The 15,987-nt window shown below is 39.8% G+C and overlaps 1 protein-coding gene across 1 annotated transcript in view; it reads left to right on the forward strand.

The window, feature by feature from the left end:
• The first annotated feature begins 3,694 nt into the window (after positions 1 to 3,694).
• LOC111141179 (hyperpolarization activated cyclic nucleotide gated potassium channel 1) overlaps positions 3,695 to 15,987 on the forward strand; it is a 396,704-nt gene continuing 384,411 nt past the window's right edge. Inside the window, exon 1 of the mRNA XM_022493555.1 lies at positions 3,695 to 4,101. Within this exon, the coding sequence (XP_022349263.1) occupies positions 3,695 to 4,101 (407 nt within the window). The remainder of the gene's footprint in view (positions 4,102 to 15,987) is intronic.

Below are 15,987 nucleotides of genomic sequence, written 5' to 3' on the forward strand. Positions count from 1 at the left end.
CTTCTGCTGCTGTCTGCAATTTGATCTTAAGCAGAGTATTAAAGGAAACAGAGAACATTTTAAAAGATGTGTGATCCTTGTATGTACTGAGCAGCTCCCATTACAACCACTGATGGGACATTCTCATGAAATGGGCCCATAAGTGGTAGGCTTCTCAGTCATCAGATTCCTCTGAGGTACAAGGCACTTTGACATCATGGACATCTAATGACATAGAGTCAGACATGATGGTGGTCCTAGTTCTAAGATGACTGGAAAAAAACAAAACAAAACATGCTAATTTAGCCCAGTGGATTTCAGCCCGAGAGACTTTGAACAGACATGGAATCTTGCTAAAAGAAGTTATCCTAAAAATTTAGGCCTGTACTGGGGGGAGGGGTACACCTATGTCTGAAGTGGCATAGGAGAGAGATGGGATGATGGAGAAAAAGAAGTGACAATAGGAAAGTAAAATTTAGGTCTGGGGTTGGGGAGTGTCAAGATAAAGAATTGCAGAGCCTAACTTACTCTTATCTGTAATTCTTGTCTCCCCAATCCTGCTCCAGCAAATAATCAGTCCCTGATTTCTAACTTGATCATCAACCTTTTCTAACTCATGCTATGAGTTCAGAAATAAAAGAGAAAATTAAATAATGGAAGAAATTCATCCATTCTAGCCCCAGAAGTCTAGTTTCATGATTAGATCACATTTTATTTATTTATTTATTTATTTATTTATTTTAAGATTTTATTTATTAATTTGGCAGAGAGAGAGAGACAGCCAGAGAGAGACTGACTAGAAACAGAAGGAGTGGGAGAGGGAGAAGTAGGCTGAGCAGGGAGCCTGATGCTGGGCTCTATCCCAGTACCCTGGGATCATGACTTGAGCCAAAGGCAGATGCTTAACGACTGAGCCACCCAGGCTCCCCAGTTGAGTCACGTTTTAAAATATACTTGCCGGTTCTGTCTGTGTGTCTGTCTGTCTGTTTCTCTCATGGCTTTCATTCTTTTATAGCTTTTATTCTGTTTTAATCTTTTTTCAAGCTCTAAGTTTCTTTATTTAAGTCTACATTCTAAATAACTTTAAATCAACAGTCTGAAAGTCAAGTGAAGAAACTTGACTTTTCTCTTGCTGACATCTTTTAAGTTAATAAATGGATGTAACATACACATTCTCAAAATTTAAAAAAACAATGTATTTTTCTGAGAGTTTAAATGAGTGATGGTGGCCTAAATGCTGTACCTGGAGCAAACGATGACTTCACTCTCTGACCCTACATAGACGTTTCTTTGTTGTATTTTGAACGCATGTTTTAAGTAATTCTGTCCTGTTAGTTTAGTACGGACGTCAAAACTGAGAAAAATTCTGACTCATATAACTGCCTGGTCATGATTAAGATTAAGCCGAACTAGAACAAATAAGAGGATTGGCTAGAAGAAAAGAGAAACTGACTTAAACTCAGTTAGCATAACATTTTAGATGGTATATTTTTAAATTATTATAAAATTTAAAATTTATGTTAAAATATACATTGTCATACCCATGACCGAAAATAGAGTGATTGGAGGAGCGAGCATGCAGAATAAGAGAAAAGTAGGGAACATCTTTAGTCTAATAAAGAAAAGCTGCCTGAGTAATCGGGCCTTTCTTAGGAAGAACTGTGCTTTAGGCAGTGTTTGTTTTTATCCATCCCTTTGGTTTCCTTCTGTCCTTGGCACCTGGTATCCTTATATGACCCCTTGGATTTCCAGAGTCCCTAATCGACTAGATCAGAGCACTATATTGTTCCTAGTTTCTCATTTCTTACCATTGAAATTTGGCCACCTATACTTACTTCTTAGGGCTCTGGTTTTTGATTCGTTGAAAACAGATGGTGTCTGAGTCAGGATGGAGCTCACTGAAAAAGGAGATTTTGCATAGACTGTGGTAAGTAGAATGGGAAGGGGAATCTTACAGAATTAGAACAGTGAGGCCTAATGACTTCTTGTTTTTGCTGCTTTCCACTTTTTTCTCTGTTCTCTGCTTCCTTTCTCAGGCTGTTAACTCCTCCTGAGGGCATCCAGTTGTCTTCTTTTGCCTTTAGCCTTGCTTCTCCCATGGTTAATCCCTTTATGGCTGCTCAGTTTTTCAGGAAGGCGCCTGGATCGACCCTACCCATTACCCCCCACCCCCATCTAGGTCATTGGTTGCCAGTGAGCCATAGACTCCCTCCCAGAGGTGCTCACTCCTTTCCTCCCAAAGTGTGTCTATAACTGACAGGAACCCATTAGATTCAGAGACTCTTGGCAGGACAGGATTTCCTTCAAAGAGGCCGTGGGCAGGAAGGCAATGCTTGGATCTGGAGCAGATGTTTTGGGACATTTGGGAGTCTTGAAGCTCTCAGACTCTGGGGCTGCCCCGCTGAGTGATTGGCGAGTTTGGCAGCACATCTTGCTTCCTTTAACTAATCTGGTGTGTCTGAGAGACGCTGAGGGGATAGGAGGAATCTCAGAATGCTTTCCTCAGCATCAGTAGCACATTTAAAGTCTCTCTTGAGAATACATTCCCCCTTTAGAAATGGTGACTACGTTCTGCCTAAATTCCAAGACATTTTGGCTTCCTGGCGAGGTGTAGGTGAACACTGACCAACATGCATGCCTCTTAGTGTGTTTTATTGATTGCGTAACTTATCTAAAAAGATAGGTCAGCTCTGGTGAGTTTTCCCTAACACATTTTTCTCAGTGTTGGCAGCTGGAAGATTGCTCCCGGTGTGTCGATGCGAATGGCCTTGGGAAGAAAGAAATCCCATCTCCTGCTTAAGGCGCTGGGGAAGAATAAACAAGGATAAGTTTAAGGAGGCCAGTTGTCTGTCTCTTGGCGTCACATCTTCATCTGAGAAGCCCCAAGCAGCTGAATAGTCCAGATTACCCAGATCTAGTCCCTTTTGCGGTCTGCCTTCTTCCAACACACACACACACACACACACACACACACACACACACACACACAACTTCCCTTTTACTCATGAAATTTATTATCCATTATCAAATCTTACTTTTTTATGTACATCCAGTTTTACACGTGAATTTTCTGCATGCAGAGACAGCCTCTCCCCCTTTTCCTATCTAACATCGTTCTAACAGGCGTTCAGACAATGTGACGATGCCTCAGTGAGTTTCAGGGTGTTTATTTCTTTTGGCCACACATACATCTGCTAGCTCAGTCTTTCTCTGTCTCTTTGCGTCTCTGCTTCTCTCTCTTCTTTCCCGTGCAAACATGCACCGAGCCTCTCACAACAAGTACAGATAAATGTCTCGGAGGGCTTCCGAGTTCAATGTCACGCTGGGCAGAAGTGGAGCAAGAGTGGAGGGAGAGTGCGCGCTGTGCGGGCGGGGAGAGACCCTTTCCGGCCAGCAGAGGGCAGCCGAGGGGAGGCGCTGGCGCGCGAGGGCTGAGCGAAGCCTCGCCTCGCTCGGGCAGCCTCAGCCTCAGCACCAGCCGCGGCGGAGCCCGGAGCGCAGCCACTGAGGGCAGCGGCGGCGGCGGGAGCGAGGCGCGCAGGGAGCAGCGGCGCGGGCGGGAAGCAGAAGCCGCCGCCGCCGCCGCCGCCGCCGCGACGGGCAGCCGGGCTCGCCGGCAGCCAGCTCGGGCCCCTGCCCGCTCAGCTTCGTGCCCCCGGCGCCGGGCGGCCGGAGAGTCTGGAGCCCGCGCCGTCGCCGGCCGCGTCCCCCGGGCATGGAAGGAGGCGGCAAGCCCAACTCCTCGTCCAACAGCCGGGACGATGGCAACAGCGTCTTCCCCGCCAAGGCGCCCGCGACGGGCGCCGGGTCGGCCGCGGCCGAGAAGCGCCTGGGCACGCCGCCGGGGGGCGGCGGGGCCGGCGCGAAGGAGCACGGCAACTCGGTGTGCTTCAAGGTGGACGGCGGCGGCGGCGGCGGCGAGGAGCCGGCCGGGGGCTTCGAGGACGCCGAGGGCCCCCGGCGGCAGTACGGCTTCATGCAGAGGCAGTTCACCTCCATGCTGCAACCCGGGGTCAACAAATTCTCCCTCCGCATGTTTGGGAGCCAGAAGGCGGTGGAGAAGGAGCAGGAAAGGGTTAAAACTGCAGGCTTCTGGATTATCCACCCTTACAGCGATTTCAGGTGAGGACTCCCTGTCGCCGCCCCACCCTCCCTTCCGGGCGCGCCCTCCAACACGCTTCCCCGCGCCTGGGAGGGGGCGCCCGGGGACTCGGAGGGAGGGGCTGCCGGGCGGGCGGGCGGGGGGTGGCGCTGCCGGCGGCTTCCACTCGGGCGGATCGGGCTCGACTCTTCAACTAGTTTCCGCCGAGGGGGTTGGGATGAGGAGCTCCTGTTTCCCGGGAATCCCAGGGAGGCTCGCTCGCCTCCTTTGCCTCGTGAACTTTGGGGACACATCGGGGAAGAAGTCCACGGTGACCCCCAGATGGGAGGATGCTAAGTTGTGCCAGAAAAACTTTTACTTCGGAGAGGAGAGTGTAAGGAAGCGGCCAGAAAGTCGCCTTTGGGGTGACTCCCTTCCTCGCGCTGCTCCACCAGAAGTGGGTCCCTCAGAAGGCGAAAAAGGCGCTCGTGAAGTGGAGGAGAGGATGGGGCAAGCGGAGACAGTGACTCACAGGTCCTCGCCGGTCCAGCCGCTCTCGCCCCGGGGGAATGTTAATCTGTTTTTCATCTGCTTAGAGGCACTGGGCATCCTCAGCGCGTTTCTTCAGAATAGCGGCTGGCAGGCTGAGGAAGGGCAGTTTGCGCTTGGAGAGTCCCTGACTTGAGGTGTCAGTGGAGCAGGCGCTGCCAGGCTGGGCAGCGGCGTGGCAGGAAGCTTCGAGCTCCCGAAGCAGAGGCAGGGGGCGTTTCCAGAGCCCCCTTCCCGAAACCGAGAGACACCCTTTCTTGACCTTGACTCCAAGTCCGTTTCAGACATCTTTTCCCTCGTTTCCCGGCTCGGGGAACAAGGGCAGAGAGCTGTCAGCGGTCAGGGAAACTGCTTCCGAGAATTAAAATGAAGTCGTCTCCCCACCTTCTTTGTCGCCCAAGTATTCTTTCTGTTATAAGCGTGTTTAGAGATTAGCGAATGAAGGTCGTGAAGTAGATCCTCTTATTAGTGTGCGCACACCCTGCAGCTCCCGAGTAAGGTTGGGCTTTCCATTGAAAAGGATAAAACTCAGGGTGGCGTTTGTTATTTATTTATTATTTAACCGAACTCTTTCGAAAAGGAATCAGTGGAAGGAGTAGTTGTGCGAACTAGGCAGTTTTAACAGACGTCTATTAAATAGCGAGCAAATAGAGCCACGGAAAGCAGCATTGCTTTGAGCTATGTTTAAGGGAAATTGTCATCAACTCTGTCTTAATAGGAGCTGTCCACAGTTCTGAACGACATTGGCTGTGGAAAACCCAACTCCTGCCGCACAGAGCCTTGGAGTGACTGTCTTCCCCTTCTTTGAAATTTATATATTGTCTCAGAAATCAGTAGCCTCTATTATTAATGCATAGAGTGAATGGAATTTAGGAATTGTATCATTTTAAGGTTCTTATTTGCAAAAACATGTAACAAAGTCCAAAGGAAGGCTTGTAAAATCTAATGACTATTTGACATAGTCTGTGTCAAATTAAGAGCTGGACTGACAGAATGTTTACATTAAGAGGACCTACTAAATAATCAATCATGTTTCCTCCATCAGGAAGATACTTATAGAAGCAAACTAAAAAATGACCTTGCTTTAATCTGTATTAGATTGTCATGTTCTTTAGAATTTTAAAGGTTAACATCAAGTGTAGAATATTGTCTTTCCCTCCATCCTCAGTGGAGATATGTTGCAACCTATTACCTTTTTATCATGAAAAAAGTTTACATGGAAACAGCCTTTAGTCTTAATAACAAAAGTAAGCGTGGTGTTTGCAGAAATCTATGTGGTTCACTATTCACATGCAAATAAAATGCTACACTTTGTTTATTTAATTGTACCTCAATTAAGTGACCACTCTTGATTACTTATAATACTTTTATTTTCTTGAATAATGTGAAAAGAGATTACTCTTTTCAACATGGTGGCATATATTAAAAGATTAAACTTTCCCCACCTACTGGATAAAAACATTGGGCCAACTTTCAGGAACTGGAATGATGCACTGGTATCTTTTGAATGAATGAAGTTCATAAAATCAAAGATTCTCCACATTTTCTCAAGTGAGTCATCTGAGACAAAATATCTGTTTTAAAAACAAAAAAATGTTACTAAATAAATAAATTGAAATCAGATGATGGTTTATTTTTATCATACATTTCAAAGAAATGAGAAATGATTCAAAAGTGAGGTAATACTCTAAACATAAACTGCAGTGTGGAGTAGTTTGTGATATATGATTTTTTCTTGCATCACTGGAAAAAGGAAATGACAGACATAAAGTAAACAATGACTAGGTTTAGGTTTTTAACTGGAACATATGTGAAAAAAGATAGATTTTAAAACTCATAATTACAATATATACCAGTTTTCTAAAACAAAAAACTAAGGAGGTAATTATGTATATACTTATTTGCATGTGTTAAGATGTTTAAATCTTATTATTTCATTAATATTTTTATGTGCTCTCAATACCAGTAGAAGATTTCTCAAAACCTTTAACATGTAAGAATAATGTAATGACAAAAGCAGAAATAAGAGAGATAAAATTCTAACAGTACTTTTTTTCCTAAAGGAGAAACAATATGGGAATAATCTCTAACATAATAGAAATGTTGTGATTATGATCTGTTCACCACCTCAGGCTCCTTCCTGAAAAAGACACTTTAAGGGCAGAGTTTTGCTGTGATTCATACAATGCCACACTTAGGTTCAGTAATAATTTAGCCACTGAGAAAGTAACACTCAAGAATAAATTTCCAGGGAGGGATGGGGAGACACGGGAAATAAAGAATTTTTTTTTTTTTTTAAACTGATACTCTCATAAGCTTTTGCATGGCCAAGGAAGTTTACTCCTTCTGCTCTTCGGTCAGCCCCATACTGCTGCATGCAGTGTGAGCCCGCTACACCAGGGCGTGTCAGGACTTTAACACTGTGCTGATGATCCCCTTTCCAGGATGACTTCCAGGGCAAGTCCCTTTCCACTTCCCTCTGGTGGCCGGGCTGTGCTCCCCCTGAGACTCCCACAGAGCTAGCTAGGTGCTTCTCTCACCTGCAGGCCCAAGAGAGCCGCTGCTGTGTCTGGCAGGTAGTTTTCTCCTACCTCCGGTGTAAGTAGGGCAGAGGCTCTGTATTTCCCTTCTTTCTCAGGAGAGGATGATGTTAGAAATCTTCAGGGACTACAGAAGAGTCAACTATCAAATACTCCCAATACCGTTAGAAATAACTGGGTGGCAGAAAGGGAAATGTGATGATGGAAGCAGAGATCACAGTGATGTCCCAGGAGCCAAGGAAGGCATTCAGTGTCTGAAAGCTGGAAAAGGCAAGGAGTGGATTCTCCCCCAGAGCCTCCTGAAGGAATGTAGCCTTTGATTTTATTTATTTTATAAATAAGATTTGGGTTTGTTTTGTTTTTTGCAAATAATTGGGTGGGAGCTAGGGAGTTTAGTAAAGAAAATCTTAAGTTTTTGTTTATATCATGGTATATAATCCCCCAAACTAGGGAAAATACAGTTACTTAAAAAGTAAAATTACCCTGATCTTTGTGTAGTGTGGATGTGGTCTCAGTCTTGCTGAGTTTCATATGCACAACATACACAGAAACAAGTATCTAATTAGGAGCTTAAATGTGATTTTTTTTTTTGAGACCACGAACAATGGTTATGTATTTATTAGCTAAAATTTTACCTTTTATTTATTTAATAAAAAATTGACACTGGCGTAGCCTTGTGCTTTCAGAGCCAATCCATGGTTCCGACACAATCATTCAGATGGTCTGGAAGAGCAGAGAATGTTTGCAGATGGTTTTTATTATTTGAGTAATTTACCTTGAAAGAATTTATCACCAGACTATTTGCCATTTCAGGGATTCTGACATTATTTTTCTGGATCACAGTTATATAAGGGCTCTTTTATAGTTAATGCTCCCATTTCATATATATTGTCAGCCAACATCTTGCCTCTGGCAAGGGAGGAGATTTTATATCTTGACTTATTATTTCTCCTGCTTCTCATCAATTAGTGCGTATAACTGTAGGAAAAGCTTACTGTGTCCTAAGGACATAAGGACTCTAGAGATGGGAGTCACTTCCCGAAGTTGTTGCCCTTTCTGGCCTTGCTTCTCTGCCTGTGTTGTAGCCACAACAGTGGTGATGTCAGAGGTCACTGATGTGTTCATTAGTGGAGGGAGGCTTCACCCATATTACACAGTAAGTCAGAGAGAAACCTCTGTTTCCAGGAACTTCTCAGGAAAAAACAATTCAACCTTCTGGGCTTAAGGACTAATTAGCCTACTGTTATGCTATCTTTGCAGTCTGCACTCTCCCAGCAATGCTCCTCTTATTTGCTTTGCATATCAACACAGCCAAATTTAACCTTACGGATTTATTTTCTCTGTCAGGTGCACCTTTTTATATCTTATAAATTCAATTAAGTTTTTCTTAGTGGCTCTAGGCCCAATTAAAGTGAACTTATTTGAAAGATTTGCAAGTATGAATTTCTTCCATTACTTTTTCTTAGTATACAAGTTACAAAGCTAAATTTTATTTAATGTTTCACTATTTCATTGCACTTGATAGATATGACAGTGATATTATACTACTAAAATGCTAAGAGAAGTTTTTCATTCTTTTCTGAGCAACTTTCCCTTTAAACCTACTTTTAGGGACTTGGTATTAATTGAGAATCTTTGGACAGATTTGTTTTCAGCAATTCATATTGAATTATGTGGACTTACATTTATGAACTTGAATGTTGATGAGTAATGCAAGAATTTTAAATGCATTTGAACAATTTAGTACTTATTATCAAGAGTTCATTTAACAAAATCTAATTACACTATATCTACTTGGTCAAAAACCATACACCGAAACACCACCAACACCAAAAAAAGCAATTTAAGTAGCATTTGTAATTCTGCATTATTCCACTTAATGAACTTATGTCCCAGAGTAAGAGGCAAGCAAAGTATATCTGATATGTTGCTCATGCGAACAGTTTGCCATTCTAAGTGTAATTCTTTTATTTAGAAGATAATTTACTTCATGACTTATAGGCAAAAATTGAGTTAAGGGTGAGGACTTTCAAATATAGTTTCTTGTAATTACAATACAAATTGTGGTAGACCATAGCCCTGCATGAAGAGTACTGAGTGTTTTCTGGGTCTGTGACAAATTTTCATTTTATCATTTTCTATAAAGAAGTAACAAACTATGAATTAAGCTGACACTCTATATTTTAGCAGTAGAGGTGGTGGTAATGAAGAAAAAAATCTGCATACACTAAGAAAAAAAACTATTTTCACTTGCACTAAGTACGTTTCTTCTACAAATCATTTTCTTTGTGAAGTCATCTTGATGTACAACTTACCATTATTTTTCCTGGGGGGGGAAAAATCAAGGGACTATGGTGATGCTTCCTGGTGCATCCTGGAATTATCTTTGTTTTTGCAAAATAAACTGTCCTGGTTCTATTAATTCTCTGTGTTGTGTGTGTGTGTTGTGCATGTGGATAGAAACTATTCAAGGGACATCTGTAAACAATTATGTGTGCATAAGCATATATATTGACATTGATTTTTTTTTTTAAAGATTTTATTTGAGAGAGAGAGAGCATGAGCAGTGGGAGAGGCAAAGGGAGAGGGAGACTCCTTGCTGAGCAGGGAGCCTGACAGGGGACTCACTCCCAGGACTCCGAGATCATGACTGGTGCTGAAGGCAGATACTTAACCCATTGATCCACTCAGGTGACATTGATTATTTTTGAGTTGAGGGTTTATCTGACACATTTCACCCAAATCCGAATAACAAAAATTGATGGGATGACCCTTTTCAAGTTTATTAGTTAATTTGTCCATAATATCCTTGAACCATTTTACCTAATAACTGACAACTCAGTTAAAGTAAAATAGCAGAATTATATATGTCCCGGGTTTACCGTTAGGCCATCTTATTAACATAGACCTGTTTTTTATTTTCAAGACATTAGGTATAACGCTAAATTAGTAAGGCTAATTACACACATACAGAATTAGCAACTATTTACAAATTTTATACATTCATGTTAAATAGTGCTGCTGTGAACATCCTTGTGTGTTCCTCTTCATTATAAAAAGGCATAGTTCAGGGAATGGAATTCCTGACTGAACATTTTACAGAGTCTATCCATGTCGACTTTACCAATTTAATTCTGCCACCAGTTAAGACACTTTTTTAAAATTATGAGTGATGTAGGTTTATCAGCGTGGTTGATATTTCCGTTGAGATGTGCATAAGCAGTTTTAGGACAGAAAGTCAAAACTGTATTCTAGTCATCATAGAGTGGGAAGAGTGATCTTAAAAAGCAAATATCATTTATTGCAAATAATATCATGCTGCTTAAAACCCTTTGGAGGCTTCCTATTACTTTTAGAGTACGTTTGAGCTATGAGATGAGCTACACAGTCTTGCACAATTTCAATTTATCTATGTAACCTTATCACCCACAACTTACTCCCTCACTGTTTTCCAGCCACTTGGGTATATTTTCAGCTCCTGCAGTCAGCTGAGTTCTCTCCTGTCCCAGGGATTTTGAAGAGACATTTAGCCTCACTGCCTAAGATTCTCTTTTCACTTTTTGTCATTCTCCATCACAGTTTCTCCTTGTCATTTGGCTTTCATTTTAATCATTATGATCACCCTCAATCTTTACCCATATTTAATTTTCTGAGTCTCATTTCATTGGACTTTATAATCATATATATGCTCCTTAGCTAGAATTTAAGTTCCATGATGTCTTCAATATTATTCAATTTTATATTCCTAATGCCTTAAAAGTACACATAAGAGATTTTTCTCCTGCTTAAATGTTCTCGGATGCATTATTTTTTAAACAGCTTTTTTGAGGGGCACCTGGGCGGCTTAGTTGTTGAGCGGCTGCCTTTGGCTCAGGTCATGATCCCGGGGTCCTGGGATGGAGCCCCCACAGTAAGCTGAGGCTCTCTGCTCAGTGGGAGGCCTGTTTCTTCCTCTCCCACTCCCCCTGCTTGTGTTCCCTCTCTCGCTGTGTCTCTGTCTCTGTCTGTGTCAAATAAATAAGTAAAATCTTAAAAAAACCCAGCATTTTTGAGGTATAATTAAGATACAATTCTCATTTAAAGTGTATGATTGAATTTTCTTTTTCTCTTCTTTCTTTCTTTCTTTCTTTCTTTCTTTTTTTTTTGATATATTCACAGAGAGTGGTACAACCATTACCCAAATCAATTTTAGAAAATTTTATCCAAGTAGGAACTCATAAATATCCATTAGCACTCATTTCTGTTTCCCTTCTCCTTCCCTTCCCATAGCTCTAAGCAACCACCAATCTACTTTCTGCCTCTAGAGATTTTTTTTTTCTGAACATTTCTTTTCAATGGAATGCGTGTAGTCTTTTGTTATTGACTTCTTTCACTTAGCATATTTTCAAGTTTCATCCATGTTTTGTAGCGTGGTTCAATACTTTATTTCTTTTTTTGATGACAATTATTCTGTTGTGTGGATATACCAAATTTATCCATTCATCAGTTGATACACATCTCTACTGCTTCTACTTTTTGGTTATTAAATACTGTTGATATGGACATTCTAGAACAATTTCTTGTGCAGAGATATATTTTCATTTCTCTTAGAATTGAAATTACTGGGTCAACATAACAGACTTTTAACAAATATTATTGAATAAATGGATGAAGAATTAGTCAGCAACCAGGAAGTGCACACACTTAATCTTAGCATTAGTAAATCCAGGTAAAGCAAGCTCTTTCTTTCCCTATAGCAATACCTAGCATCTTCTCCCCACACTGCCACCTGCAAGGACGTGTCACAACTATTACATCTCTGCCCAGTACAGGTGACTAAATGAAACTGCAGGGAGGTTAAGCAGCATGAACATGGTGACATAGATAGATCGTTAAGAACTGGGCCAGGAATTCAGCTCTTCTGAATCTTAATTCTGTCGCTCCAACTTTTACCTGAAAGGAAACAAGGCTACTAGTATAAATAATTTGAACCTGCAGGGAAACATTATGGGTTAAACCTAATTATTTATTCTTCCTACTTGTAATCATTCCAAAACACTTTGAGAAGACACACAGATACAGAAATAAATAGAAGAAAGAGGAGAAAGCAGAGGAATAAGAGATCTCCAAAACATTTTGTTAAATAGAAGGCTTATGGAGAAATTATATTTTACTTCCACAGTTCTTCACCATTGAACCCCAGAAGTGTTTAGGATGTGAGGTACTTATTAAGAAACAGTTTCCAAAAAAGCCAGGCTGAAACCAGGAGGATTAAATAAGGGTCTTCGTAGTGAATACAGAACTCTCAGTCTGGACATTAGAATGCTTGGAGCCAGGTCAGTTCTCCCCAAGCAGGAAACTAGAGAAAAATATATCCAATGGGAGACATTTCAAAGCCTACAAATTCTTATTCATTATCTAATGACTTTGCAAAAAGCCTTACTTATGTACATAGAGAATGTAATTACATTTTGTTGTTCTATCGTCTAATATGATCTGTAAGCAAAAGATTATGAGTCTTTTGAGGAAAGTCTCCATCGTAAGAGAGAGACTAAATCAAAGAGCATAGGAAAGTCCAGAGAACAGAGAGGCGTTTGGGCTTAAGGGAAATTACAACTTGATTTAAAAAATTATCTGTGAATTATATCTTTGGAAGATATTTTATGTATACAGTAAGAATATGCTATGAAAAGAGTATCCAGGAAGTTAAAAAAAAAAAAAAAAGCACTCAGGTGTTGTAAGTTGGCACATAGAGTTTGGGAAACCTCTCAGAATTAGGGCAAAAAAATAAAAAAGAATAGAAAATATAAGCAAAATAAAGGATAATTTATAAGGTCAAAATCTATAAAAAGAGTTTCAGAATGAGAACAAAGTGTGAAAATGGACATATGGAATTAACAGAGACATTTTAAACAAAATTTTCCAGATAGCAGGAAATGAAATGTCTTTTCTGAGAAACTCACAGACCACTCACCATCATGAATGGAAAAGACCCCACCAAGGGTTATCACACAGAAGCTTCAGAACACAATTAAGTCAGAAAAAAATACTAAAACTTTTCAAAGAGAAATTTACATATCAAGAAGTGGGAAAGCTGGGCACCTGGGTGGCTCAGTGGGTTGAAGCCTCTGCCTTTGGCTCAGGTCATGATCCCAGGGGTCCTGGGATCAAGCCCCTCATCGCATCGGGCTCTCTGCTCAGCAGGGAGCCTGCTTCCTCCTCTCTCTCTGCCTGCCTCTCTGCCTACATGTGATCTCTGTCTGTCAAATAAATAAAATCTTAAAAAAAAAAGAAAAAAGAAGTGGGAAAGCTACTGTAAGGTAAATGATAATGTAACAGTCTACAAAATTCTGGGCTTTAGTTTCCTCAATTAAAAAATGAGGAAAATAATATATGTATCTTATCAGGTTATTGGAGTGATACATATTTTATGTTCATAATATAAATATTTTTATAGTATCTGGATACATAGTGCTTAGAAATGAATGCTCTGCACTTAATGCTGTCTGTTAGCTATTATGAAATTAAAATTGAAACAATTAAGGAGTATAAACTATTTGAGAAAACTCTTTGTGCATACTTAACAACCTTTAGAATTCTTTAAAGCGAATGTGTCTGTGAAGGCAGGGCCATGTAAGTGTTAGGCTTTCGTTTCTTTATCTTAGAAGTCTGGGCAGCAGAAGCCCTGATGTACAATGGCAGTTTTTGTGTGTGCTATTGGAAAACTTCTAATGCATCCTCTATCTGCAACATCTTCTGGATATACCATTATCATCTTCTGAGTTGGTATAGAATGCTACAGTATTGAACATTTAGAATAGCTTTTAGGGAAAATTCTGATGGTGTTGAGTTGCATATATTCCTTCCTGTTAATCTTTATTTTCATCAGAAAGTGGCATAGTTAAACCATTTGGGATCTTATTTCAAACCAGTTAAATGTTATATATGAGCCAAATAAGATGATTCATAACTTGCTAAATTCTTTCATTTTTTTATTGTCAAATTTAATAGCCTGTGAAAAATGGTTATTTGGAAATACAATTTAAGAAAGACTGCAAATTTAGAAGAATTGTTTTTTAATCCTTTTAAACATAATTTTATAGCAGATGTTACTTATTACCCTTGCAGAATGTGTTAGCCTTGTTTTTTAAAGAGAATATACCATATTAAAAATTATACACTTTGTGGGGTGCCTAGGTGGCTCAGTGGGTTAAGCCTCTGCCTTCAGCTCAGGTCAGGATCTCAGGGTCCTAGGATCAAGCCCTGTATCGGGCTCTCTGCTTGGCGGGGAGCCTGCTTCCCCCTCTCTTTCTGCCTGCTGCTCTGCCTGCTTGTGATCTCTCTCTCTCTGTCAAATAAATAAATAAAATCTTTAAAAAAATTATACAATCTTTGTTTTTTGAGAGATGTGAGCAGAGGCTGAAAAAAATGAATACTGAATGTTATATTAGTGGTACTGATAGGGAAAATAGTATTCCTTATTTTTTCTATAGAAGAGTTTTTCATTATTTAAATAATTATTTTTAAAGAGGTTCTTTGTTCTGATCAATAAATTTGTTATTTGTTTTGAATAATCATGTAAATTAGGTTGAAGATTAGAGATGGATATATTATCTGGGATTCAGATTTTTTTTTTGGTATAAAAACAGCAGAGATATATGCTGACACCACCTAGTTATGGTTGTACATATATTGAATAATATAAATAACCCAAGAATTCTATTACCTGTAATTATTGATTATACTAATCTTTCATGCCTATCCATTTATTGACTCTTAGGTTGTCAGGCTCATAGCATACTTTATAAATCAAATGAAAGCTGGGGATCCTCTGTCCTAGAAAAGTGCATATATTCACAAAATTTTGTCTGTGATTTCAAGAGGTTTGTGGTTCCCTGCAAGCACATTTAGTTTTGGATTCCAGGTTCAGACTTACTAAACTGTTTAACATTTTCACACAGAAATATGATACTAAAAACAATGGGTAGAAGACACCTGGAGACAGAGTCTTGTTTGGAGAAGCCATTTAAGAATTAGAACTGTAGCTAGAAAGACTTGTCTTGAGATGGAGAGAATTCCCTGTCAACCAAGAAGTTACTCCTGGGGCTAGATACTTGATCAGCAGGGATTGAATAGTTCTTGAAAATGCAATAAGGGACAAAGTTATAGCTAGAAACCTCTTTGGAATGAGAAGACACTTAATTATTTTTTGCAAATGATGTTTACCTGCTTTAAAAAGCTGATTAAACCAACTGATAAATGATCAAATTAACTGCAAAGTTCAGTAGGATGACTGATTATAAGATAAATATCTTAAAATATGTCAGCAACTTTCCTACATATTAACAACCATGATTGAGGATTTATAATAAGGAAAGAATCACTGACTGCAAAAGCCAAAAATATGAACTCTATACCCACATTTGAAATTTAAAAAAATTTGAAAAAAATTCAAATCACTATATAAAAGATAAGTTATATAACAAGTAGTATTAATCAACTAAAATAGTTAAATAAAATCCATTTTCATCAGTTTGCAGTAAAATTAAATCCAAATAAGTTTAAGTTTATAAAAGGTAAAAACAACTGAAATCAGAGTTCCTAGAAAAATATTAAGCAATTACTTATTAATGTTGCCATGAGGTATAGCTTTCCAACATAGTACTCTAAAGACTGTGTAAAGTGTTAAAACCTTTCTGAGGGTCTGTTTGACCTTAGAAAAAGTTCTTGAAAATGTATAAGCTAATAAATTATCTTGCAGAAAAAATATGACACGTTCATGGATACAAGGAGGATCTCTATATTATTTTTCATAGTAGTAGAAAGATGGAAACAAGTATAAACCTGAGTAAAATTTCA

The sequence above is a fragment of the Enhydra lutris genome, unplaced genomic scaffold, assembly GCF_002288905.1.
Source record: "Enhydra lutris kenyoni isolate GAN:26980312 unplaced genomic scaffold, ASM228890v2 scaffoldscaffold5, whole genome shotgun sequence".
NCBI classification, from domain to species: domain Eukaryota; kingdom Metazoa; phylum Chordata; class Mammalia; order Carnivora; family Mustelidae; genus Enhydra; species Enhydra lutris.